Source organism: Misgurnus anguillicaudatus, chromosome 23, assembly GCF_027580225.2.
Source record: "Misgurnus anguillicaudatus chromosome 23, ASM2758022v2, whole genome shotgun sequence".
NCBI lineage: Eukaryota > Metazoa > Chordata > Actinopteri > Cypriniformes > Cobitidae > Misgurnus > Misgurnus anguillicaudatus.
In genome coordinates, this window is record NC_073359.2 from 17,748,787 (window position 1) to 17,776,681 (window position 27,895).

At 38.5% G+C, this 27,895-nt stretch overlaps 3 protein-coding genes across 3 annotated transcripts; 2 read left to right on the forward strand and 1 right to left on the reverse strand.

Moving 5' to 3' along the window:
• Positions 1–754: 754 nt before the first annotated feature.
• On the reverse strand, positions 755–3,940 carry foxq2 (forkhead box Q2). The gene is made up of 3 exons (XM_055217210.2): positions 3,840–3,940; positions 1,776–2,211; positions 755–1,223 (listed from the first exon to the last, which is right to left on the reverse strand). The coding sequence occupies exons 2-3, from the start codon at positions 2,109–2,111 to the stop codon at positions 882–884; spliced, it is 678 nt and encodes a 225-aa protein (XP_055073185.2). The 5' UTR covers positions 2,112–2,211; positions 3,840–3,940; the 3' UTR covers positions 755–881.
• Positions 3,941–4,971: 1,031 nt separating this feature from the next.
• pias4a (protein inhibitor of activated STAT, 4a) lies at positions 4,972–14,465 on the forward strand. Its single transcript, XM_055217208.2, has 11 exons — positions 4,972–5,123; positions 6,393–6,774; positions 6,863–6,947; positions 7,467–7,508; positions 7,589–7,679; positions 8,588–8,716; positions 8,856–8,961; positions 11,158–11,231; positions 11,311–11,471; positions 11,561–11,712; positions 11,796–14,465. Exons 1-11 carry the CDS (start codon positions 5,097–5,099, stop codon positions 12,056–12,058), a joined length of 1,512 nt encoding a protein of 503 aa, XP_055073183.1. The 5' UTR covers positions 4,972–5,096; the 3' UTR covers positions 12,059–14,465.
• A 4,299-nt stretch (positions 14,466–18,764) lies between these two features.
• On the forward strand, positions 18,765–27,426 carry map2k2a (mitogen-activated protein kinase kinase 2a). The gene is made up of 11 exons (XM_073862425.1): positions 18,765–19,362; positions 19,446–19,660; positions 19,857–19,997; positions 20,136–20,219; positions 22,134–22,185; positions 23,023–23,147; positions 23,344–23,557; positions 23,716–23,780; positions 23,907–23,968; positions 24,212–24,257; positions 25,767–27,426. The coding sequence occupies exons 1-11, from the start codon at positions 19,284–19,286 to the stop codon at positions 25,875–25,877; spliced, it is 1,194 nt and encodes a 397-aa protein (XP_073718526.1). The 5' UTR covers positions 18,765–19,283; the 3' UTR covers positions 25,878–27,426.
• The last annotated feature ends 469 nt before the right edge of the window (positions 27,427–27,895 follow it).

A 27,895-nucleotide genomic window follows, 5' to 3' on the forward strand; every position in this document is an offset into this window, starting at 1 on the left:
CATGTTTTTATAGCAAATATGACACAAACATCATGTGATTGTTTTGCTATAAATCACAATATCAGTCATATGTAGACTTCATTATGTGTATAGGATCAGTATATTACATTTTAATGCAGAATTATGTTTCACGTCATAAGATGGATCAGGGCCATATAATTGACAGTTTTCATCTTTCTGAAAGTGAAGTAAGACTATTGCTTGCTTAAAGCTAGGAATCATAACATGGAGACCATCAGAAAGGAAATGAACCAAAACAGTATTTATTTCGTTATTCCATCCAGACGTCCCGAATTAGATCATGACCCTCTTGTTCTGTTTGCGTTATTACAGTTTTGAGGCTTCGTCTTACCACACTTCACTACATCACCCCACCCTCCCTGTTCAACACCAACAGTGTACCAACTTCACCCGAAGAACGCTTACCAGATTACACTGTGTGATAAGCTTCCTATTTTTCGAAACCGCATGAGATGTATGGGATTATCTGGGTACTTATCCGAGAGTCGGCTTTGGGCGGCCTGCCGAAATCTCTTAAGACTAAAGATTTGGCTTCTGAGCTCTTCTGTCTTATTATAATCTCAAGTGGCCACAGATGTGAAGAATGTGTTCACTTTTTTACACTATATGCATATGTTTTAACAAAGTCCTTTTTAGGCTCGAATACACATATTTGGTGAGAAAATAAAGGGTGTTAGTGGTTTAAAAATGTATTCTGTATATACAAATAAAATACAACGCTACTTCTGGTTAACTATTTATTTTATTATAATTGTACAAATAAATATGCCCATGCACAAGATGGCTTACAAAATATGTACAATTCAATTTCCAAATGTTTAGGTGCCAAAATTTTAATCCGGAGTGAAACCGGATTACAATCAATCATACGAGTATATGAAGGGATGTTGCGTGATAAATTCTGCACCCCAACTTCCGTAAACTCTGGGTGAGAAGCACATTAATGGATGGGATGGTGTTGGATAGCACCAGCAGGGTGTCTGTTTCAGGTAATGTGCAGGTGCTGAGAAGGGAAGCCGTCCCATTACTCTGCGAATCCTCTTCCGGGCTCGCCGTCGGTGGTAGTCACCTTTAGAGAAATCTTGATAGTTGCCCGGGTGAATGGCCCAGAAATGGCCTTTACCGTTGTCACTGCGACCCACCTTGATGAAGCACTCGTTCAAAGAGAGGTTGTGTCTGACGCTATTTCTCCAGTTCTTTTCCTGTTTAAAAAGGAGTGCATGTTACTCGAATGAACCTTAATCTAATAACATCTACTTAAGCCTTTTTTGTAGTCTAAAATATGAATCTGTAAGGTCTGTAAAGTAAATAATCAATATACATGTAATTTCTTTAAAAATATGTCGAAAAATTTGCATAATATTTAAAATCAATAGCTTAATAGTATCATTAAAAAAAATTCCCAACATGTACCATTAGGTACAGATATGAATACATTTGGTACAAATATATGTACCTTTAATAGGAACAATTTGAAAACGTACCACCCCAGTGACAGCTGGTGTGCATATTTCGTATTCGTGTTAAAGCTATTATGTGGTAATGTCTACAACTGGTAAACAAGTAGTCATACGTTTGTACTCCTTGCAGACTACCAAAATGTATTGAAGAGATGCGATTCGCAATATTCAAACACATCTTATGACTCATCTTTGAGAGATTTGTACTAAATACCAATACAATTGCTTATCCATACTACAACTGCAAGTATATGCTATCCCTAAGTTGTAGATGCTTTTATGAATGTACAATACCTTGCTTTTGAAGTAAGGATAGTGATCCATGATCCACTGGTAAATATCACATAGCAAGAGCTTTTTCTCTTCCGAATCCAGGATGGCCATGGAAATAAGGGCAATGTAGGACTGGGTTGGTTTCTCTTCTGTTCTTTCTTCACTTGATTTTCCATGATCTTGTTCTGAGAGAGTTCCTTCCCTCTTTTCATCGCTCGTGGCTTGAAAAGATGGAGGGGAACGATCCTCTGGTTCTACTTTGTCAGTGTCACGTCCCTTATTGTACAACAAGTAGTCAATAGTGAACTGAAGTCCTAACTGTTCTCGAACACTACGGCTTGCGTTCTTGTCCTCCATTGCTGTATTGATCAATCTTCGAATCGCCTAATGGTTGAACATATGTAGATTCAGACGTTGGATCCCATCGTGTTTCTTTGTCTTCTCTCGAACTGCTGGCCTTTTCAAGATATCAAAGATTAGTCCTTGGTGTTAATTCGGTAGCAGATGTGACGTCAGTCTCCGACATGCGAGAATCGAGTAAACTGGTGAATGTGTTGGTTGAATTGTGTGTTTGTTGATTTACACCACGACTTCTTTTACAGGGACTTCTCACAGAATTACCAGTAAGTTAGCGTTGTTTCACTTAAATGCTCTGCATATTTAACCTCGCATTTAGAAGCGACCTGGGGTACAAGAGTGTTAGAGGCGGGGGGTCTAATCGAGGAGGATTATTTTTATTACCCCGAGCAAATCTTTGTAATTACAAGAGATTACACAGATTATTGTACGCAAAATGGTGATGGCTGCAATGATACAACTCGACCTCTGGGTGTGCTTTTTTGTCCTGTTTGAGTCAATTTCTTTGGGGCCGAAGCAAAAGTATATTCAATGCTTTACTTTTGTGTTGTAACTTAATAAAAGTTTTTAAAAGTCAATTTTTATATGATAATATGTTAATGTCAAGACTGAATTCTCTTTTACATACAGAATGGGTCATCATAGTTGAAGATCTGACCACTAAACAGTAATGAAGATTGACAACAGTAAACCCACTCCAGATATGCAACTTAAGGGATTAACCACAAACATTCTGTAACATTTATCTACATTTTACAAATATAAAAACAATACTTTTAACATGAAATCCGGTTCCAACCAAATAAGATTATTATAGAAGTCGTATGTGAACAGGTGGGGTGTATTGGCTTCAGATTATCCAAATGAATGCCCATTCGAAAATGAGCTTGGAACTACTTTGAACTACTGTCAATTAGGTGATTAGAAGGAAATGATTGGATTACAGGTAAAACTAAGTTCCTGTTAAGGCTACTGTTAGTGTGGTTGTTTGTCTGTTGTTGACCTGACACCAACCAGTGATGTTTCTGGGAAATGATGGAGAAATAATGGGAGAATTGGAGATTGTGAACATGTGGACTATATGTATCTAACATATTATACAAATATGTGTCCGCCCAGCTTTTAAAATTCACTTTACTGTTTATTTGTCTAAATACTGTTTTTGTCTAGACATTATGGAATCTTTAAAAAGCTATAATTTATATAAATATAAAATATAGAGCTATGTAAAACTGTTTCATAATGCTACATGCCTGGTATTACTACTACTGTTAAAGTAAACCATTACATAAATTAACATTACATAATTACTGATGTATGTCTGCCCTGACTGCATAAAAAATGTGATATTGTAGTATTTACTATAGTAAGAATGAAAAACGGATATTTTACAAAAGTTTATAATGGTAAACACTATAGTAGGCTGTTACTGGTAAACAGTGTATAATATACAGTATACTATTTTTAATTATGTAAGAAAGCAGCATTTCTTGTATTTCCACAAAAACACTCTCTTTTTAAGTACATACTGACAGGATTTTTGGGTCAATATGTGAAGTGATACAACACAGGGATGAGCTTTGCAGTTGGCTCGTGATCCCTATACGCTTTGTAGGCCTATCACGACATAGGCCTACTTATTTTTACAGACGACATACTTTGTTTATTGCCAATTTGTTGGATACGACAGCAGCTTTAGATACTTGTATCCGTGAAATGTAATATTACCTCTTTTGATGAAATGGGTGGTCGTACAAGTCGATCAAAAAATCACTTCAGCTTCACAAAAAAAAAACGAATAGTTACGAAACCATTATTAGACAACAACGCCACCTACTGCCACAATGGTGAAAGCAGAAAAGTGTAGGCACAATTAGTTGATTTAAATCTAAATACGAATTAGTTGATTAAAAAAACTATTTTAATGCATTCGCAGATCTGTTTAGATTTTTTTTTAAATATGGAAATGAGAACATGGCCATTTTAAAATAAGGGTTATAAATTGCATAATGGGTTAACCACACACATTTTGTGCACACCACCTACTCCTGATTATTTTTATTGCATATATTTTGTTTTGTGTGTATTTATATTGCAAAGCCTTTACTTATTATATATCACGTGTTTGTGTTATTTGTATGGCATGGACATGTTTGGTTACTTCAACAAACCTAACAATTGAATTAATACCATTTTGCAGTGACCTGGTAATATTGCATATTTTAATTAACGTGTGCTACACTATTGACACGATATCAATTTTTCTACATATTTACCTAAGCAAGCAGATAGTTCTCGAAACGTTTTCTGCCTCCCCTCCCCCACCACTTGCCATAGAGAAAAACATGGGATGGAGTTTCGTGCGGAGCATGGATTCTACCGTTTTAGGTAGACTGATTAACCAAACCGTCATCTGTGAACAAGTTCACTATTGTTACTCTTCGAATATATTATTAACGCGATATGACCGTGGAAATGTTTGCGCTTTATTTCAGTAGGTTTGTGTAATCATTGTAGGGCAGAAATTAGACAAAGCATTTACTCCTCGATAATGTGGCTTTTTCCAACCCACGACATGGATTTTTCGCTACGGAATGGATCGGACGGAGCCATGCGCTCCTTTTCCACTTGTCGCAGAAAACCCTCCTCTCACATCATATCTGAATAGAAAATGCAATGTGCTTTCGTTCTAACAGCAGACTATTAAAGCGGGCAAATCAGACTGTGAACTTCAGGCGACGGTGGGTAGGTTTACAGACACCAGAGGCCTATCAGAAAGGGTAGACCTTGCTGCAAGCTTTCTTTTTTTGAGCGCACTGTCACTTTTAAAGCTTGCCTTCACGCCTCTTAGCGAACGACCCACCCACTTTTAGCCGGTCCAGGGCGCTGATTGGACGCGAGCGGCGGTCATCGAACGCCCTCTCCGGTTTCCATTGGCTCGCCGTTGCCTTTCACTCCAGGCTCTCGCGGGGCTGCTGTGCGAAGATGGCGGCGGAGCTGGTAGAAGCGATGGTGAGTACATGAGATTTTAAAAAAATAGTTAGTCTCAAATGAGCCAGAGTTTGCTTAAATGTCGTATTTATAAATATAAGTTCAGGTTTACTTCACACAGTGTTATTTTGTGCTCATATTGAACCGGCGGCAGACTGTAAAGTGCGTTGGCAATTTGTGTATGTGTGTGTCTGTTGAATGATTGTGTCTTAAAACGTTTGGAGATGCCTACCTAGACAACATTTACGCTGCGTCCGAAAGTTTCATCTGAATCCGTTAAATTTACAATTTTGGAGCGAGCATTTAATGCCCCAAAACAGTCTGAACAAGCAGCACATTAGGGTATGAGACACGGCAAGTGCGCTTGCGCGCGCGCGCCGGAGCTAGGGACACAGCAGGCTAGCTGGTTAGCTCGTGGAAATGAAAGATTAGCCTGCACAGTGTAGGCGCCAAAATAAATCGATGTCTGCATTTTCCTAAACTCAATCCTCACATTGCATGTCTCCATGTGGTGTCCTGGTGTAAAAGCGTGCCTAAGTACCGGCGAAGAACGACAACCAGTTAACCACAACAAAAACATGAGAAATTGCGCACAGTTCACTAGTGTACAGCTAGTTTGCAGTGATGCCGGTCAATAAATACAGGAGAATAGTCACATGTATGTACTATTGACAGTCCTTCATTTGGGTCCCATGACCGGATGTATCATTTTAGATTATTGTTTAGTGCCCAAAATGAGTACCGTAGTTTCCTGATAAATTGTCATAATTGTATCACTGCGTTATAACCAGAATAACTCGACCTGTTTTGCATTAACGGTTTCTGTGTATATATGGTGTGTCACTGCCTACACGGGTTGTGTCAGGGTGGATTAAAGATCGAGCACTTAAAAAACAAGTCATTAAAACATGAGTTTGTACAGACTCATCAAATTCAATGCTGTTTATAAAATGTAACTAATACATTGCTATTGAGTACTTCACATGTAAGTTGCTTTGAATGTAGTGACAGTCCACCATCTTTTGATTATGCCTTTCATTGCAGGGTAAATTGAAAATTTAAAGGCCATAAATATCTTTAAATATCTTGTGTGTTCCACAGAAAAGTCATAATACAGGTTTTGAATAACATAAGGGTGAATAAATGTTGACACATTTTTATTTTTGGATGACCTATCCCTTCATTGACTGCATCGCACCAGCCTACTTAAAAACCAAGCTTTGGTCATGTCATTCTTTCTGTACCGCTTTTCCCTTTTTCTCATTCTCCTGACTTGTTTTTTCTTCCCAGAACATGGTGAAAAGTTTCCGGGTGTCTGACCTGCAGACACTGCTGGCCTCCATGGGCCGAAGTAAAAGCGGGTTGAAGCAAGATTTAGTATCAAGAGCTCTCCGGCTCGTGCAAACGGAGTACAGTCCAGAGCTACTAAAAAACGTCCGGCAGCTCTACGAGACGCGCTACCCTAAAGCGTCAGCCTGGCTGGCTGCCCGACGCCCAGACACTGTACCCGTAACCTACCCTGGCCTCAACTCCTCGCCAAGAAGCACAGCCCAGGGCGCAGACTACCTCAACGGGATCCCTAAACCGGCACCACCTCCCGCAGCCGAAGTCAAACTGGTGCCCCTACCGTTCTACCACAACTTAGAAACGCTGCTGCCGCCCACAGAACTTAGTGAGTCACTACCACATTATCATAATAATAGTCTTAATTACAATTACAAAAGTTGGTGAGCTAATTCTGTTTTTGTTGCTTTTTGCAGTCGCTCAGAACAGTGAAAAGCTGCAAGAGAGTCAGCGTGTTTTCGATTTAACACCAAGTCAGGTGGAACAGATCCGTAACTCCAGGTAAGCGTAGTCTACGTCTTAATTGGTTATTTTTGGTTGACCTATATGGGTTTTTAAGAAATGTAAACACTTCCGAAATAAGAAGTTTTAAAGGTGCAGTGTGTAGATTTTAGCGGCATCTAGCAGTGAGATTATGAATTGCAATCAACGGCTCACTCCACCATTCACCGAAATGCATAGAGAAGCTACAGTAGCCGCCAAACGACAAAGTACAGTAGTGATAAAACGCGCTCTGTACAGCAGTTTGTCCGTTTAGGGCTACTGTAGAAACATGGCGGCACAAAATGGCGACTTCCATGTAAGGGGACCAGCAGTGTATGTAGATAAAAATGGCTCATTTTAATGTAATAAACACATAAAAGTTCATTATGTAAGGTTTTTATACACCACTGATAATATAGTTATGTATATTAATTGCATTTCTGTCTTTAGATCCTTCTAAAAGTTATGCACTGCACCTTTAAGAATATTTTTTATTTTAAAGAAATAAATTTAACTCTGTTTTTTTTATTTGCACAGTGAACTTCGCCCAGGGATGAAATCAGTTCAGGTGGTTCTCAGGTATGACAGCTTTTCAGTCAGCTAAATCTAGTACTGCTTAAAGGTGTTATCTGTGTATGACTTTCCTTTTTTCTTCCCAGAATCTGTTACACAGACTCAATTGGTGTCCAGGAGGACCAGTATCCTCCCAATATTGCTGTGAAAGTCAATCAGTCCTACTGTCATGTACCGGTGAGTGTTGTTAAATTGGATTAAGGCTAAAGTTCATGGATATTTTGTGTTGAAGTAAATCCATAATTTAATTTTGCGGCTTTTGTTACATTTAAAGCTACTCTAACCTACTCGTGAATATTGACGGTTTAGAAACATGCATGTACATTTTACCATTAAAGGTGACATAGAATGATTGAACGGGGTATTTATCCTTGTTCTGTGATGTGACATGTAGACAAAAATGTTTTTGTTTGGGTCTGTAATGTCTTAGAAGCTTCCTAAAAACCTCTCTCAAATAGCTCTATTAGGGTGGGGGAATTTAAACGAGTGGTTTTGCACCTATTTGGCTCCCCCTACTGGCTTAACTTGCAATCTCATTACTGATTGACTGACTTTGCTGCCACTCAAAAAATGTAGCCAATTATTTTAAAGTGAAGGGGCAGGGAGATGCCTGTTATGTCATAAGCATCAGTTTTTCAGATTGGGCTGTTTTCTGGCTGACATTTCTAAAAGAGGAATTTCTATGAGACTGAGATGTTTAGAATGTCTATAACTTTTTGTATGTTTGTGAATGCGGGTAGACTACCATTATTCAACCAAGACAAGGTAAAAATGGTTTTTCATTCTCTGTCCCCTTTAAGGGGGGTGAGGGAAATTGGATGAAATTTTGCACTACTCAACAGATTTTTGACCAGTCAGGTACTTCGAATGTCCCTCATATTAATACCACTTGCAACAGACAAACTAGCAGCTAGCTGTTTATGTAATTTTTTTAAAATAGCCCATTGGATATAAAGACACAGGTTTTGCCAAAACCTGGATTTGGAAATGCATCAGCACACGTGGGAGTCTTTAAGTCTTTCCTCAGAGCTTTATGTGTCTTTATGAGCCATTATATTTAGTTTATTCAATTTCTTTTGGTTCAGGGTTATTACCCCTCCAACAAACCTGGTGTTGAGCCGCGCCGGCCCTGTAGACCTGTCAACATAACGCCCTGGTTACATCTTTCCTCAGCCACTAACAGAGTCACCATCACATGGGGCAACTTCGGAAAGGTAATCATATTCACTAAGTTTCAGGTGCACTATATAGCTGTATTTTATCAAATAGATATGTGTGAATGAACTTGAAAGGTGAATGTTAATAAAAGTTCAATATGTGAGTTGTAACTAATTTCTTTTGTTTTGGATCCAGCGGTATTCTGTGGCAGTGTACCTGGTGAGGGTGTTCACGTCTGGGGAGCTCTTCAATCAGCTGAAGCATTGCTCAGTTGAGAGTGCAGAGCGTTGTCGTGAACGCAGTAAGTCCCCTTCCAAAACGTTTGTCCTCCTAAATTTCCGATTTAAAATAAATGCACTTGAAAATTCTTAGGGTAATAAAAACAACAGTCACAGTTCTTAGTGAAAGAAGGCAGATACACATTCAAAAAATAAATAAGTTCATACTAATGTGGCACTTAAAAAAATATTTGGTGCCTATTTTTTTGCCTTATAGGAGCCAGTGGCTCCTTAGTGGATTTTTTTGTTATCTGAAGCCTTACAAATGGCGCTTTTCCATTGCATAGTACCCCACGGTTTGGTTTGGGTCAGCTTACTTTTGTGAGCTTTTCCACTGGGTGCAGATCATAGTACCAGATACTTTTTTAGTACCACCTCAGTTGGGGTTCCAAACGATCCGTGCTGATACCAAAATGTGACACAAAAACACTGTAGATTATTAATTGGTCTGAGAGAATCGTCACTACCAGCATCATCGCTATAATGTTAGAAGATTAGCTTTACCTTAGGGCTAGCTTGCGCTGTCTTGAGCAAAAATGTTGTCATGTGGGTGACATCAGATTTTTTAAAAAGCTCTAGGAGCCAATTTTTTTGCACAAATAAGATTAAGGTCTGAACTTACATAACCATTATTTTTAGGGGATTTAAAAATATTTTCTATAAAATAAAGTAATTAAAAAAAATATCAAAAAGTTATCATTACCGCAACGTGACATTACATTAAATATATGCATTTACAAACTCATGTTTCGGTAATGAGAACTAAAAAGTTGTCTAGGTACTATGACAAACAAAGTTTCAACTTTTATCTGGAGAGAATAAATAAGAACTGCTTTCCTGGTAGCCATCTTGAGTGTCAGTCAATTATGTCCCTTCCAACAATTTTTTTTTTTGGAAAATGTTAGTTTCTTGAGGGCTTAAACAATGATTGAAAATTGTTGCGGAGGATGAGAAAATTTTTCTTGGTCCTTATTATTGTCTCTACATTTACCAATGATCACCAAATACCACATGCTTCTTTACTGTAAATGTTTATAGTATAACATGCACTGAAGTTTTTTTATTTTTTTAGATTTTTTAATTAAAAATATTTCCATGTCAACGAACCAAAATCCAGTCATGGACACATTGCGGTAATCAAAATTTTCCCCTTAAATGTAGAAAAAACAACAAAATTGGTTTGTATGATGTCATTTGAAATAATGTGCAAAATAGTACGTGAAGAGATGTTTGTAACTGTATGCTGCTTATTTTTTATACTCTTACTTTGCATGTCCTTTTTTATCAAAATGTTTCATGACACCTCACCTCCTAAGTTCCCAAACTCCCTTTTAGCGATAAAAACATGCACACCTTGAGAATCAGGAACACCATAAATTTTTTTTCCAGAACTGCAGTTTGTGGCGGAACATTCACGAGATGCATGTTCGCATATATGCTTAAATGCAACTTAAATGAGGCTCAGCGGAGCGCGTCGACTGACGCCACGGGTATTTGTACAGAAACTGTCAGGTAGTGATCAACGCGATGTGCAAACATCTTTTTGTGGTGGTCAATTTTAATTTTGTGGCGGACTGAGAAATAAATAAATAAATGTATGGGAATGTACAACAACGCTCTCACTTGCATAATGTCACAGCAGCAGGCAGCGCAAATATAACGACACGCCTATAATCCCTCCCACTGCAAAGTGTTACTAAACTCGATGGAAAAGCTAACCAAGCCAAAACGAGGTAAGCAGACCCGACCTGACCCAAACCAAACCGTGGGGTACTATGCGATGGAAAGCACCAATAGGCTGTTGATACCTTAAAAAACATTACAGGTGTGCATCTTAAAGGGATACTTCACCGATTTAGCATTCAGCTTTGTATCTGTAGAAACCCGGCAGTATTACTGAATGACCATGTTTCCCTCCCTCATTTCCCCCTGAGAGGAGAGATATCTGCATTTTGGTTCTGCAAAAAAGTCCTCCGATGATGTAATATGACGATTTTTGCATCATCGGAGGACTTTTTTGCAGCTGAATGCTAAATCGGTGAAGTATCCCTTTAAGACAAAACAGTGGCATTATGTTTTAATATTTGTCAGTGCAAGCGGTTTTCAAATTTTAGTATGGGGCTTTGCTTACAACCTGTCTGGGAAACGCCACTTGATGTTTAATTGACCGATTTGTCGAGTAAATGTGGATTTTTGATCTATTTGGTTTGTTTGTACAGTTCAGGACAAGCTGCGTTTTGATCCCGAAAGCGAGATAGCCACTACAGGACTGCGAGTGTCTCTCATCTGCCCTGTAAGCGTCCCGTTTATATTTTTTGCACTTGAATATTTTTTGCAATGCAATTGACCTGACGAGTCTCTTTTTAATTCAGTTGGTGAAGATGAGGCTTGGAGTGCCATGCCGCGTGCTGACCTGTGCCCACCTGCAGTGTTTCGATGCTGTTTTCTTCTTGCAAATGAATGAAAAGAAACCCACATGGACCTGTCCTGTATGTGACAAACCTGCTCCATTTGAACTTCTTACTATTGATGGGTAAGCACGCTACATATTTCAGACTTTCGTGTGTCTTTTCGTGGAGTATGGCAGTAATGCTCACTAGAGGTGATTTGTGTCTGGTCCAGGTTGCTGTCGGAGATCCTTAAGGAGACACACGAAGATATTGAGGAGATTGAGTATTTGACTGATGGCTCGTGGCGGCCAATCAGTGATGACAAAGAAAAGGAGAGAGAGAGAGAAAACAGCAACACACCTGACTATCCAGTGGTGGATATATGTAAGAGGACATGAAGATAAAATAGCGCATTTTTTATCTTGTTTCTTTCTGGGTTTGATTTGTAATTGTTTTAAACTTTGAAGGTGTTCCTGAGACGAATGGTCACTCCCCAGCACATAGTGGCATTAACCAGACCGGGAAGTCTGGATCAAACGGCTCGTCGGCAGGAACCGGCGGGACCGGTGGTGGGTCGGGAGGAGGAGCAGTGGTGGACCTGACTCTGGACGACTCATCGGAAGAGGAGGGAGGGGCTGAGGACAGCGAGGACACTGACGATAGCCAGGACAGCCCCGCCCCTAAAAGGGGCAGATATGATTATGACAAAGACCTGGTTACTGCATACTGAGACTTATTGGACATGTAGACTTACAGGGGGTGTAGATGGGATCTGAGCCTTGGAATATTCAAGAAATGTGTCCCCATGTCCTTTCTGAAAGCAGACACACTCATGCACGCACACATATGCACTGCTGACCTCTGGAGCAGACGGGCATCGTCCTGACATCCATGGAATATCCATAGATGCCCCGTAAAGCCATTCCCTGTCGTTCACTGCATCTTAATATACTGTATTCTCCCTTTAAAGACCATGGAAGAATAAGACCACCTTCAGTTCTCTCTCAAAAATACGGTTTCCTCTCCACTTTTGTGTTTTGACAGGATCACTTCAGCAATCTTAAGCATTTAAGCTCTTATCTGTTTTATTTTTATATGGAGCTGTGTGATACTCCCATTAAACCTTCACAATACTTCAGAGTGACGTGAGACAAGCCACAGTATCTAAAAAAAGTTAATTCCTTTCGTAGAAACCACTCGTAATTCATTCAGAGTCATTTTTTTGTTAGTTCTCAGATCTTAAGATGTTTATATATAGCTGTTCAGTTTAAGAGACATACTTCCATCATCTCTGTCCCTTTTTTATTTTGATTTGTCCATAGAAGATGACAACCTACCTCAGTCTAAAAGCAGACTTAACCAGAGGGTTATTTAATAGCTATGATTTTGGTTTTCGTAATTTCAACAACACTGGAGAGGAACAAACATTAATTCGTTGCTGCCCCTTTAGCCATATTAAAAATGGTTCTCACGCAAAAAATTAGCTTTTGTTCGCCTCGATCGACAGTGACACCTATCGAGCGCTATGCATTATAGTTCGAGCATGACCTTTTAGAGCCTGACTAAATGCGCTTGTCACGAATCAGCACTCAGAACTGTGAGGACTTCAGAAGAACAGCGACATGTTTCATCAATGGTCCTTATAGCAAGTAAATATTGTACGATAAATAATGCAATGTATTATTTCTGATCATTTAAAAGAATGTTGCAGGTCTCGCATCAGTTTATTTTATTCTGTTTCTTTTATATTCTTTCTTTTTTGAGCAGGAAGTGACGTGAGAAATCCAGAAACATCTTAAGTGTGTTGTCCTCTTCTAGACATGACTAGTAAATAGGTTAAATGTATTTTCTTGAACACAAATGAAATTATTTGCAGTTTGACTTTGATTTCTCTTTTAAGACAAATGGGTGAGTTGTATGCAGATGGATGGTTTGTGTTCATTTGTGTTGTGAATAACAGGCTGTGGAGGTGTTGTCTTAAGTGTGCCAGACCAGCTTATTTCATTCATTTGTTTTTGGAAATAGTATTTATTGATTTAACAGTTTTGCATTTGTTTTTATTCGATTAGTGTTTGTTCTTTAAAGGTTTCTTTCCAGTTGCAGAAGTGGTGGTTTATGTCTATAAAGTTCTCTGCATGTTGGTTTGTGAAGGTAGATACGCTGTTTCCTCTCCCAGCCTGCTGTTGTCAACGCACATTCAGTCTGAATACAAAGTGCGTAGGCAGGACTATGCAGACTTGACCTAAACAACGAACGAAAATAGCGCTAAATGACCAAACGTAAATGGCACGTCAGTCAGTTGATCTGTTGAGGACTCAGGGATGGCTTCTTAGCTCTACTCGTCTACTTTTTTTTGTAGAATGACCCTCAAACATGGATCTAGCATTGCATACATTAGTACCTTGAGTATCCGGTCACAGATAAAGTAGTTTTGACTGCTCTTATCTGGAAATTGGCATGTGTATTGTTAAAGGATTCTCCCAAGGTTTCACCCCACTGCACTAAGATCACATCTTCCCGTGGCAATTTTGCTTTCTTGCAAATGTTTATTTAAACTAATCCTGAATTCTGACTTGAATACACAGTACTGTAACCTATCTGTGCTTGGGAATGTCTCAACAGAAATGTTGCCATGAAGGTGGTTAAATTTTGCTCGGAGTTTGGGTTGGCATGGTCTTCCATTTTTTTTTCTTCGTAATACCCCGAACTTTTATTTTTGATAGTAATCAGTGCTGCAGTTGACACTTTCATATAATACGCCCCTGATGTAATATGTTCCCACTAAATTTGTGATTATCCCATTTAAGGTAAGACTTCCATCTTTAGAAACATAGGTGAATCTATAGGAAAATGTGGATAAAATGTAAATTTACTTATTATTGAAGATAAATGGATGGTGATTGATAATTAAATATATTTCCAGCTCAGAGGTAACACGTACTGCCTCTATGTAGTCAGGTGAAATTGAAATGTGAGGGTTTATTTGACTTAAAGTGGTTCTTTGGGAATGGAGGCATACCCTCTAGTTACAGTGCTTAAGACAGCATGGACAGTGGCTTGCGGTTCTTGTAAATGATTTGTTTGTGTCTTTTTATATGTTCATATTAAAGCCAATAAAATGAATAATATTTTATCAAGTTTTGAATTGCCTCCAGTTGCTGGGCACACAAACATTGTTATTGGCTATTTGATACCATTCGCAACAAAAATGTCAATTGGTGATCTGGTACAATGTCAACAACATGGGGTTTGATGATGGGAGCGAATCAGTTGTCCCTGTCTGAACCTTTAAAACAAAAAACTGTAAAAACGCTAACACCTGTCAAATATGTGTGTAATTAATTAAACTGATTTAAAATAAATCTAGAATTTGTCTTTCAGTGATTTTAATTCAGTTTAACTTCATTGATTAAAAAAATATACGCAAGGCTGGAAATGAGGGGCTTAAGTCTAGGGAGTGAGTTTTGGGGGGTTTCAGTGAGAGCGGTTTTAAATGTAGATGGGTTTTATCCACTTAAAGGTGCAGTGTGTAATTTTTAAAGGATCTCTTGACAGAAATGCAAAATGATATACAAAACTATATTATCAGGGGTGTATAAAGACCTTACATAATGAACTGTATTCTTTTTATTAACTTAGAACGAGACCTTTTTATCTACATACACCGAGGGTCCCCTTACGTGGAAGTCGCCATTTTCTGCCGCCATGTTTCTATAGAAGCCCTTAATGGACAAACATTTTTGCTAAGTTGTCTCTGTCAACTACATGTTTTTCCGGTGGCGGCTACAGTAGCTTCTCTATGCTTTTAAAAATCAAGGGGTGAGCAGTGGACTGAGCCGTTGGTTGAAATTCGCATCCTTACCACTAGATGCCGCTAAAACTTACACACTGCATCTTTAACAGCCTCGAAATGTTACGCAAACATGATACATAAATGATTATTCAGAATGATATTTTGTTGTGATATTAACTTGCATCAACTCAATTTTCTAAATGTACTTGATTCATATAATGACTATTAATATTTCGTTGCATTTTCCTGTTCTCTTTTGATTGACAGGATATATCGGCCATGCCTATCAGCCAATATATTTGAAAAATACTGATTATTGGCTGTTATATCGATGCATCTCAAATTTTTTGCACCTATTGTTTGGATGTCCCAAACTACTACTCCCCAGTAAAGCTCTTCCAATTCCATCACTGATATTGTCTTTAAAAATGTTTTATTAAAGGTCCCCTAACCTAGATGTTTTCAACTAGGGCTGGCCAAAAAAACTGCCTGCAATTCTCATGCGTGTTTCATCAGTAAAGCCGGTTCCTTGATTAGTAGTAAATCGCCATCACCTGCTTTCAGAATGAGCAACATTTACTACACAGAGCCGTAGTTCACAGAGAAGCTCGGAAAGATTATCGGAGTCGATTTTCCTCGATTATGAATGCGATTTTGCTTAGTTTCTCTGTGAACTACGGCTCTGTGAAGTAAATGCCTCTCCATCTGAAAGCAGGTAATGGCGATTTACTACTAATCAAAGAATCGGCTTTACTGATGAAACACGCATTAGAATCGCAGGCCATGGGATCCCCAGAATGTGTCTGTAAAATTTCAGCTCAAAACACATAACAGATCTTTCATTATATGATGTTGAACATGGCCATTTGTGGCTGCAATGAAAACACGCTGTTTTTGTGTGTGTCTCTTTAAATGCAAAGAAAGACTCCCCTCTCCGTATAGACCAGTTCAAATGATGTAAACAACACTGGTCCAGAAACACTTCCTGTTACAGTTTGTGACAGTTATTTTTTTATTTCAGGTTTATGTGTTCTGTTGGTTTATTTTATCCCAACGTGTATCTAGTGTTAAAAAACGGAAACAGGAAGTGCTTCTGGACCAGTATTGTTTACATCTTTTGAAATGGTATATACAAAGTAGGGCGCTTATACATGTGCTTTGGACTATATCAAAACATGTCTCTGGCAGAAGGTTGAACTACACACTCATAAGGCGGAGTTTGTGAGTGGTTAACGGTTAGGGCGTAATCACTGTGACATCTCATTGGGGATCCCCAATAGCCTGTTTTGTGTGACTGTTGCGGTTTAAAGGAGATTACACAAAGAAGAATAGATGGATTTGTATAATAACAAGATGTTTCTACACACACACTGGCCACTCATTTTCTGATAGAAAAACAGTTAAAAGTGCATTTTTTTAGGTAATGGGGCTTTAAACAGTGTTTACTTAAAATACCATGGTTGCTATACTTCCTTAAGCTACTACTAGTCCTAGCTGGCATTATTATCAAAAATTAATAATACAGACAGAAAAGTATTTTGTTGTACCATGACACAGAGATGTATCAGATGAATATTTTGGTATTTACATGATATCACTCCTATAACCTAAAAGAAACTTCACAGCATAAAAATTGGTAAAAATGACAATGGTAAATATTTAGTTTCTAATTTGACTACAAATACCATAGTTAAACTACAACTACTGTTTACGGGAATTGTGTTTTTCATAACACCTTGGTTAACTTTAAATTCAAGGACCTTTCAAAGACTTTCCAGGTGCAATACCCTCAAATTCACTAAATGTGGGGACACATTTCAAGTGAGAGCAAGGTTACATTGTGTTACCTTTTAATATACATTGTTACAGTTCCCTTTTGAGGGAACTAGCGCTGTGTCACTTCAGTGACACATTTTGGGACGCCTCCAGAGGTAAGTGCGTCTAAATGTGTATATCAAATTCAACCAATGGTGAGGCTTAACGACAAAGATAGGGTGACATGGGAGCAAGGAAGTATATCTCTATCTGAAATATTGCCAAAGACGCCGTTACAGGGACGCAAGAAGTATGGCAAAAGAGACGCAGCGTCTAGTTCCCTTCTCAGGGAACAACAGTTACATACGTAACCAGAGACGTTTTTATATGTCAAACACAACAATGCAAAAAAGCATTTTGGTATGAATCATAATTTGCATACAGAAGATATAAGCATTTAAAGCGAACAGTTTAGCACGTGTGCTTAGAAAGTGTAGAATTTTTATGATATTATCCTACACTACACAGGAAATAATATGGATTTTTTTTTCAGAAAAATTCTTGCATAAAATAGATTCAAGCACTTTTAATATCCTGTATCTATGTATATATATTTTCAAAAACTTCCCAGGGCCTTGATTTTATCCCCCAGATTCACAAACTTTCAAGGATTTCAAGGACAAGTAGAAACTGCATAAAGGATAACCCTGGTAATAAATAGCATACTAAATATATTTTATTTTGATATACTTCAGTATACTTGCAGTCACACTAATGACCAGTATACTTAAAGTGTGCAATTTTGGAACAACTAATTTTGTACTTAATATATTTGTAATTTAATTGTAATAAAAGTACAACTTTAAGTGTATTTAGTGTACTTTTGTGTGCTAAGGTGAAACAACTTCAAGTGTACTTAATACAATTTAAGCACATGACTGTGTCTGGGCTAAATGCAGGCTTGATAAGTGATTTTAGAGTGTGTTTAATTTGTGTTAAAAGTACAATACAAATGTATACATCTATAACATAAAATGTAACTGAACATACTGCTCTCTCTTCATTTTAAGTCTGCATTATTTCTCCACAAAGATTATATACATTTGTACACCACATATACTTTCAAAATTTACTTAAAATATACTGTTTCTAAAGGATACCAAATAATTTATTTTAGAAATATGCTGTCGGTGCATTATTATAATGATAACTTTAAGCAAACAGATAAAGTATACCTAAGATATATTTTAAAATAAGTTCAAATTAGTATACTTTAAAAATTGCACAGAACTTTAACTCCATATTAAGTATACTTTTAGAAAATATACTAAATTATAATTATTTTGAAGTATGTGCAAATATTTTATAAGCATACTTTCAATATATTTAAAGATGGAACATTTCTTTCTATGTATATGTGAAGAGTTTCGTTGCAAAACGAGATAAATCCATTTTTTTTACATTTTTGTCAAAACATGTTTGTTATTATGTTATCATGTTATTATTTTGTTGAATTGTGCTACTTGGCTGTATTTTTTTTTTAGTTATGAAGGTTTAAATAAAAAAATCAACTGCAGTTGAATTGATATTAATTGGAATGCACAACCAAAAAACGAGATTTCTGAACAATTAAAAAAACTGATTTATCTCGTTTTGCAACGAAACTCTTAATTTGTAATGTACTATTGCAAAGTTAAATATACTTGAATATTTCAATAAAGTATTTTCTTTTTCAACAGAGAATTGATATTGTGGGTATCTTTAGTATTCTGCTAAAAAAATCATGAGAGTGAAAATCCTTCACAGGAAAAAATGAGTTTTTTAGTCGACCACTAGATGTTACCCTTGCTCAAATATTCGCTGCCTGGGTAAAATCTCGCGATAACTCGAGCTTTCTGACGACAGTTTTCTCGAGAGCTCGTGGACGCTTCCTTGGTTGGAGAGCGTCGGCTTCCTGACCGGACTTTTTTCACCCCTCCTTTTTCTTGGGGGAAATTTCAACTCGACTTTTGAAGGAACGAAACCACGCATCCTCGGGGCCAAACCATTTCGGACAGCTTTACGTGGGCAGTCCCGTGGCTGCGAACGAGAGGCCTAACTTGTCTATTTGCCGCCGTTTGTCTGTGGGAGCGCTCGAGAGTCAGAGGCCGTATCGAGGAGGCATGCACGCTCTAAAATAAACTGCTTTCCTACACCCCTCGTGCACTTTTGCGCCTATGGCACTGACTTGTCACCCTTATACTCTTTAATGCAGCTTTTGGAGGCATGACAGGGTGTTGAAATCTGCGACTGAAAGATCTTAGAAACTTCACTTGCTATTACAGGGGTTTGAGTGCTCGGTTGCAATTTGAGGGATTGCATGTAAACAGAGGCACCTAGTTCTCTTTGATATTGATAGAGGACAAATATGGCACCCAAAAGAAAGCCAGTCCCCTTGATCATAACCCCCACGGGAGAGGGGCAGTCCACCAACATAGATGCTGCAGCAGAGTGAGTAGATAATCTGTTATATTTTTGACTCTTGCTTGGTTACCTCAGCATGTCTCACCTTAAGCTGTTCTCTGGTCTACAGAAGCCAACCTGGAGGCCTTGCAGAGGAAGTTAGGGGAGCTGGATTTGGACGAACAGCAAAGGAAGCGGCTCGAGGCTTTTCTCACCCAGAAAGCCCAGGTTGGCGAGCTCAAAGATGAAGATTTTGAGCCCATATGTGAACTTGGCGCTGGCAATGGTGGGGTGGTCCATAAGGTCCGTCACAAGCCCTCAAGACTGGTCATGGCCAGGAAGGTATGTGATGACCTTTGTTTTCGTAGCTTAATTAATAGAGCACAAAATGTCATGCTCCAAAACAAACAGATCATTTTCTTACTCTAGATCACTTTGGATAAAAGCATCTGTATTTAAATATAATGTAAATCAGCCGCTGCACTTGGTCACACTTTGTAAAGGTTTCAACAACTGATTTCTTGAATGTGTTTTACAGCTCATTCATTTGGAAATCAAACCAGCCATCAGGAACCAGATAATACGAGAGCTGCAGGTTCTACATGAGTGTAATTCACCATATATTGTAGGGTTTTACGGCGCCTTTTACAGCGATGGAGAAATCAGCATTTGTATGGAACACATGGTGAGAAAACAGTACTGGGGATGATTTTGTTGTTCATAGATAATGCTAGAAGTTTATTAGACTTAAGTCCTAATTTTTTTTTGATGGGTAGTAGTCTGTTTGTGTGTTTTCGTGCACTAAAATGTGTCTTTCCACATGGATGGAGGCTCCTTGGATCAAGTGCTTAAGGAAGCCAGAAGAATCCCTGAGGAAATTCTTGGAAAAGTTAGCATAGCTGTAAGTATTACTGTCTTTTCTTATATCTTTCTCTATTGTTTTGAAATAATCGCATACATGGTTATGTTACATGGTAGATTGACAAGTGAGTTTGTCAGATTTTGTAGTGGTTGTGCTTTATATGGAGAGGGAGGGGGACACTTTCTCAGAGAGGGTTTTAGCACATTAACGCTTTCCTAGAAGTTGCTCTAAATTCATCGTCTTTAAGTCCTGCCACTGCAGCCGTCCAAGCAATGCTGTTGTATCTGCCATCGGTAATAAATTTAAAGGCTGTTACTGTCGGACTTTAAACTGCCTGCTGAGAGCAATGTTTCTGTTATTATGCGTAATGTGTGGGTCACTGTTTGTTAGAGCTGTAATAGTTTTCTGCAATTAAAGTTTATTTTTTATTTAGCCTATTAATTTGACTGTAATAATGAAAAACTCTGTTACCCTTTTAAATAGGTGTGCTTGGCATCTATATATGCCTAAATGAATTGTGTTGAAATGAGCCTAAACCAGCCTAATTGTAAATGGATCTTGAAGACAGACAAGTATGTCGAAGCGCCACTAATGCTATGGCTGTAAATGTAAGATTTCAATGGTACAATTTAAGGTTTAAAAAATAATTATTAAACATATTAAGTATCGGCACTCAATATGTTTCCTGGAACTGTATTCCCAGTATGTGCCTTGACAAAAAATGTAGTCACATTATCCGAAGCCTATCACATTGAAATTGCACAAGCCAACTCAATAAACATCATGTAACAAAATATATACTTTATATATTGACAATCTGCTTTTTTTACTTAATAAGGTGCCGATCATTATCGGTCAATAAACGTTTAAAGATGTTTGTGAATTGTGAAAATGAACGAAACATGTCGATTGCACATTTAGATTTTCTCACATTGCATCAAATATTTCTCAATACGTGTTTTTTGCAGCATTTGAGAATTTGAACCAATCACAGACGTGTGTGTTAAGCTTAGGAATGTAATGGCCACTCAAATGCATTTTAATCGATCCTGGGGCAGTCAGCTTGAAGGGACACTCCACTTTTATTGAAAATATACTAATTTTCCAGCTCCCCTAGAGTTAAAACATTTGATTCTTACCATTTTGGAATCCATTCAGCTGACTATCATTCTGCCGTAATAATCAAGGACTTTGCTGCCATACCATGGCTGCAGGAGGTGCCATGATATTATGTAGTGCCCGAAAATAGTCCCCTGCTATTGAAAGATACAAAGGGGACAATTTTCGACTGGTGTGTAACATCATTGCGCCTCCTGCAGCCATGTTATGGCAGCAAAGTCCTTGATTATTACACCAGAATGAGAGTATAGTTCCTAGCCATATCTGCCTAGAAAATCGCAACTTTTAATTGTCCTTCGGTCTTAGTACACAATGTAACTACACTAAATAGGAAAAATATCGAAACTCTTTGGTTATTTTTTTTAGGCGTGATGCTAATGGGCTAATCAGATTCAATGGATTGTGCTAAGCTATGCTAAAAGTGCTAGCGCCAGTCCCAGAGATCAGCTGAATGGATTCCAAAACTCTAGGGGAGCTGGAAAATTAGTATATTGTCAAAAAAAGGGTAGTGTCCCTTTAACAAAATTTACTAATGCTTAAAAAAGCATCCACAAACACTTCTTAGCTTGTTTTGTCTATCTTAAAGAATATGGCCTGTAAAACAATTTTATCACGAAGACCAAACAAATATGAGGAGTACTATTTATTGCATGTATTGTGAGTAAATGCATTACAAAGTAGGATGCTGTTTCGTAAAGACTAGCCTAAATAACATGTTTTGTTAACAGAGGAAGTTCAGTGCCACATAGTTACAATGACAGCTGCACAATAAACGCCACTGATGATATTTGTGAATGACGTGTTTTAACTGATTCCGCTTTACTGTTTCCACAGGTACTCCGAGGTCTTGCATATCTTCGGGAGAAGCACCAAATAATGCACCGAGGTACACTCAGAGCAACATTCCTAGCTAATATCTAAGAGAGCATACTTGTGCATACATGCGCAAGATGGGCAGGAAGTGGCCCCTTAATGCAGCTATTAAAATCTCATAAGAAGCTTTCTAATATTTATTATAGAGAGATTAGTCCTTACTTTTTAAATGGTATTCTAATTTCATCCAAACACCTACCAGAGACTTTATCAAACTGCTAATCTGGACTATATAGGTACTTAAAATGATACTTGACTGGTATTGAAATACTGTCTTAAAGTATGGCCCAATCAGTGTTTCTAAAGATGCATTCATACTGCTAGGCATATGAGGGTCTGGTGGAACCTTGTTGGGTTAGACAGGGAGGGTCAGGTCTATAGTTGTGCTGTTGTGGCAGGGAACGCTCGCTCTCTTGCATGGAGCTGTTGAAGAGCCCAGTCGGTAATTACAGCCTCTCGGATGTGATTACATGGCAGCCGCGCCCTGCAACCCCCTCCCTTCTTTTCTCTCTCCCACTCTCACCCCTCTGTCCCCTCCCAGTGGGTGTTAGGCCGAAGAAGGACCCTCCATGTGTGGAATCATTGCATGTCCACACTGTTATTTGCTCCTCTTGCCCTATGTTTAAATGGAGGGAGGTGGAAAGTGCAAGCACTTTCGTTTCTTTTCTCTTCACTGCAACAATATTGTCAGAGCTAGCTTGCAGTATGCAGAGCATCTTGTGAAATGTTTTTGCTGGGCGTGCAAGAAAAAGGGAATTTAAGTGGGGCTTAAGCAAGAAAAGGCAGGTGGTACTGTTTCCGACTGTCTCGTATTCGACCGACTCTAACGTATTCTCTCTTGTCCCTATAGACGTTAAGCCCTCCAACATCCTGGTGAACTCGCGTGGTGAGATCAAACTGTGCGACTTTGGCGTGAGTGGCCAGCTCATCGACTCCATGGCCAATTCCTTCGTTGGAACACGGTCGTACATGTCGGTGAGTCACCCTCCCACTTCCCTCCCCAACCACCCGCCCTTCTTGTTCCAAGTCCTGAGCCAGTGCCCAGGATTCTTCCATGTGGCGAGAAGGAAGCCACCGCCAAGTTTAAACCCACTCCTCCCGGCCACCTGCAGGGTGCGGGGCCCCATCCTGGTACAGCTTTTGACTTGCTCTCTGCTCTTTGCCTTGACAGCCGGAGAGACTCCAGGGCACACACTATTCGGTTCAGTCAGACGTGTGGAGCATGGGCCTGTCGCTGGTTGAGCTGGCTATTGGACGCTACCCCATCCCCCCACCCGATGCCAAAGAACTGGAGGCCATATTTGGCCGACCAGTACTGGACGCAGGTGGGGCAGAAGGCCACAGCATGTCTCCGAGACCCAGGCCTCCAGGACGACCAGTCAGCGGTAAGACCTAATTTTTAGTTTTTCTCCTTAACTTCAGGATAGTACAGTAAAGTTGATGCAGTGCTTGTAGTACAATTTTGTGTAACAGAGTAGTTCAAATGCATTGCCTATGTAAATACATATTTCAGTTAAGTCTTGCAAATTCCCTATTCCCCTAGGACACGGAATGGACAGTAGGCCAGCCATGGCTATATTTGAGCTACTGGACTACATAGTCAATGAGGTCAGAGAATCTGCTTAGCATGCATGTTATTTTCTTTGTCTTTTTTGCCTTCTATAATAGTTATATAGTGGTTTAACTCTAATATCTCCCCCTTAATCTGTTCCCCACCTGCTTCTGCATCTGCAGCCGCCACCCAAGCTGCCCCATGGCGTTTTTACCACTGACTTTGAGGAGTTTGTGACAAAATGGTAAGCTTCCCTGCAGTGTATGGGGGTTTGCGGTACTCTTATTTGTCATATGTTTAAACCTGAACTATTCAAATCTGTGTTGTATGTCAAAGTATATTTATTAAGAAAAACTTCATTTTGTTTGAGTAGGCGAATGGCCAAAATTGGTAGTCCACTTATTGCAACTAACAGACTTCTGATTTAACAATTGTGTTGGTTTGTGGTTTTAGGCTTGTTGTATTGATTGTTTCTTGTGTTTCACAGCCTCATTAAGAACCCTGCTGACAGAGCTGACCTCAAGATGCTAATGGTACGTACATTTCTATTTATGGTAGCTTAAAATAAATATAAAGTTTTAGTACTATACTGACTTAGGACAGTCATGATAATATTTGGTAGAGGTTTGTTTAGAGGATCTTAACAACAACATTTGTTACATGTCAAAGTGAAAAGACTTTGTTTGAATGGGCATTAGCTCTTTGGAGACTAATACATCTTTTGGAACCAGTAACGCGTGGTTCCCAATTTTTGGCCATGTTTGTACAAGAGTAACTCGAGTTAAGACTTGAATTTGAAATGTTTTCCCTCTCCCACTCATTTGGGAGCTTGAGCCAGTTCTGATGCTTGTAGTTCACAACAGGAAATCAATGTATTACAGCGATACTCCAGCCAAATATTAAAATTACCCCAAGATGTACTCAAGCAATCCGAGATACATATGTCCATTATCTTTCAGACAAACACATTTGGAGTTGTTTTAGTAAATGTCCTTGCTTTTCCAAGCTTCTACTTGCCGCGCTTTACAGCATGTTGCTTATGTCACGCTTTTACGGCATGTTGCTGAGTATGTCGCCTTTACGGCAAGTTGCCATGACAGTTAAGGTCCGTGTTTGTATCGGATTGGATTGTACTCACTGACTTCTACAATATTCAATACGGCCATTTTCGCCAATATTGGACTAATATCGATACAGAATATCAGATCGGCCCGTCCCTACTTTTAATGGGAGAAAACATGGATCAGGGAACAACTTCTGACTTTGAAGCATAAAAGAGTGCATCCGTCCTTCAACAGAAGTACTTCACACGTCTCCAAGGGGTTAATCAAGGTCTTCTACAGATAATTGATGTGATATTGTAAGAAAAATATACACATTTTAAACTATAACTTACAATATCAAGTTTCCTGTAACGACACGCTATCTTGAACTCACTGCACAATGAACGCTCACTACGCTAAAACTCCAAATCCAAGATGGCGCCGTTACTGCAAAATTGGAACGTTGGAAAATCTGAACTTCGATGGATTTCCGCGCCGCGTTAACCAATCAGGACCTTGCTGTAGTAGTGACGTGATTACAGGAAGTAAGTGGAGTCTCAGCGGAGTCACAGAAGCCCCTCCCATGACGCAAATTTTCGCGTGAATGTCTCAAATGACTAGAATTTCACGCGCCAATGAAGCGAGTAAACTCAAATGTTCAAGTGTCCAACTATTCGCGAATAGCACGTTTTTGCCGCCTCTACCGCGGCTGGTGTGAATGCACCATAAGAAGGGTAAGGGCATTTACAAAAACAACTTCTAATGTGTTCCTTTGAAAGATGATGGGCATATGTATTTTGGATTGCTTGAGCGTGAGTAAATTATGGGGTAATTTCTATATTTGGCTGGAATATCCCTTTAAGTAAGATCATCTACTTGTATACTTGTATTTGATGATGATGATGATGATGATGGTAATAGATTCATTGCTTTATGAACCTATAGATCAGTTGAACCGTTATTTGGCAAAACAAATGATCATGTAATATTTGTATCCAGGGCCACACATTCATCAAGAGGGCCGAGGTTGAGGAGGTGGATTTCGCTGGATGGATGTGTAAAACCATGGGCCTTCATCAGCCCAGCACACCTACTCATAGCGTCGAATGAACGCTGGTTCACAGCATAGCCACTCATGTCATTCTCATCCTCCGCTCAACTTTGCTCCTCTCTTCTCTCACAGGCCTGTATGCTTGTAAGCCCAACGCTGTGCACTCTTTTGCCGTTCTTTGCTTGCTCTTCCCTTCTGCTGCGGTGATTTCTGGGGCATCGTTTTATAATGGAGCCCCTAGTGTTGGAACATTTAGTCATTTAAATATGGAGATTTGAGTCACTGAAATGAAGTGGCTGTATTTTTAAAGACCAGATTTTTCAGGAATGTGTCCAAAATGGGTCATGATCAGCTGGGTTTTTGTTCATTTAATAGCCATTTCCTTAATTTTACGTTTGTCTATGTTTTTCAGGGTCGGTTTATAAATTCATAATATTATGCTTTGAAGTGCTATTTATTGGCAGGTATCATTACACTGTGTTAAACACATAGCCTGGTTCAATGGCAAACAATTAAGAATGAACTGCCATTTGCATTAGAAAATATTAAAAACCAAAGAGGGCTACTGTGGGTCATACAAGTTTGTTAAATTCAAAGGTGATCTAAATGTATGATGGCCAAATCAATAACATCCCAGGTACCATGTATGAGTGTTCATCTCTTGCATTGCAGGTAGCAGTGCTAGTGCATGGCCATGTATCATGCCAACCGATGACTACGTTGTAATTTTGCACATGCTAGCAAAGTAAAGAAACGTATAATTAGAGTTCCTCATGTCAGACGCTCTTTATCGCACTGTTTTTGTTTTTTTAAGGGCGAATTGGATCCTGATCATGTGTTTTGATTGAAATTATATAAACCCTTTCATCAACTTTTAATTCCCCTAACATTGTATCTCAAACATGATTTCAACGTCTTTCAAATTTTTTGAAATTCTTAGTTTTTTATGTTGTTGGTCTCATCTTCATAACGAACGGTTTCTTGCTTTTTTTAACTTTAAAATTATCATCAGAAAGCTATAGTTGGGAAAAATTGTTTAAATTATGCATCAGTGTTTAATTTTCTAAGATACAGGTTGCACCTGACATTAGTGATTTCCCTTAAAGTCCCTTTGAACGCAACAATCACATCTAAGCTACGCCAACCATGTCCAGAACTTTGAGACTGATCTTTAGTGGTATGTAAAGTGCAAAGTAACATCTCAGGCAGCCATTTACAGTGCTATGCAGATCAAACAAACCTCAGCAGATTACTGACGTATTAGTTGGTCTTATAAATACACGGGTGTTAAAGATGGGCATTGTGAAATGTGGCTAAGCCCACTTGTTCTGGATAGCTTGGTGTTTCTTATTTCTCTCTCTAGTACTTTTCGGTAAAGTTGAGACTGTATTACTCGCACACTGGCATTCAGCTTCGATGTGAATGCATCATCACACTTGTGTATAAAAATATATGTACAGTACACACGGTACTGTTTTTCAGTCTTAAAAATAGCATTTTATGTTTTTTTGACTAGTGTAGAGAAGAGGATATAAGTCATTTTATTACCATATGGAATGTGTTGAATACAATTCTAATATAAAAATAAAACTTATTTGTGAATGATTATTTGTTGTACTTTGAATGAATGAATGAACGAATGTTCTTTTTAAATGTTTAAAGCATATTTAGGAGTAAAAAAAATAATACACAAGGCCGTGCCATATTCTTGATATAATCGCAGTTAAATGGGGCTGTTAAGCACCATGAAAGGTGGCATTGAGTGCCTTTTTTTGCTTTTAAGGACAACTTTTTTTAAACCATTAAGCAAATTCTTTAAGTGTTGTTCTGGTGAGCTTTTAGTAAACTAAGGTTAATAGTTGCAAACTAGGGCTGGGAAAAGATTAATCACCATTAATCACATACAAAATAAAAGTAATTTTTGGCATAATATATGAGTGTGTGCTGTGTGTAATTATTATGTACATAAATACACACACACACTCATGTATATATTTAAGAAATATTTACGTGTGTGTGTGTGTGTGTGTGTGTGTGTATGTATATATATATATATATATATATATATATATATATA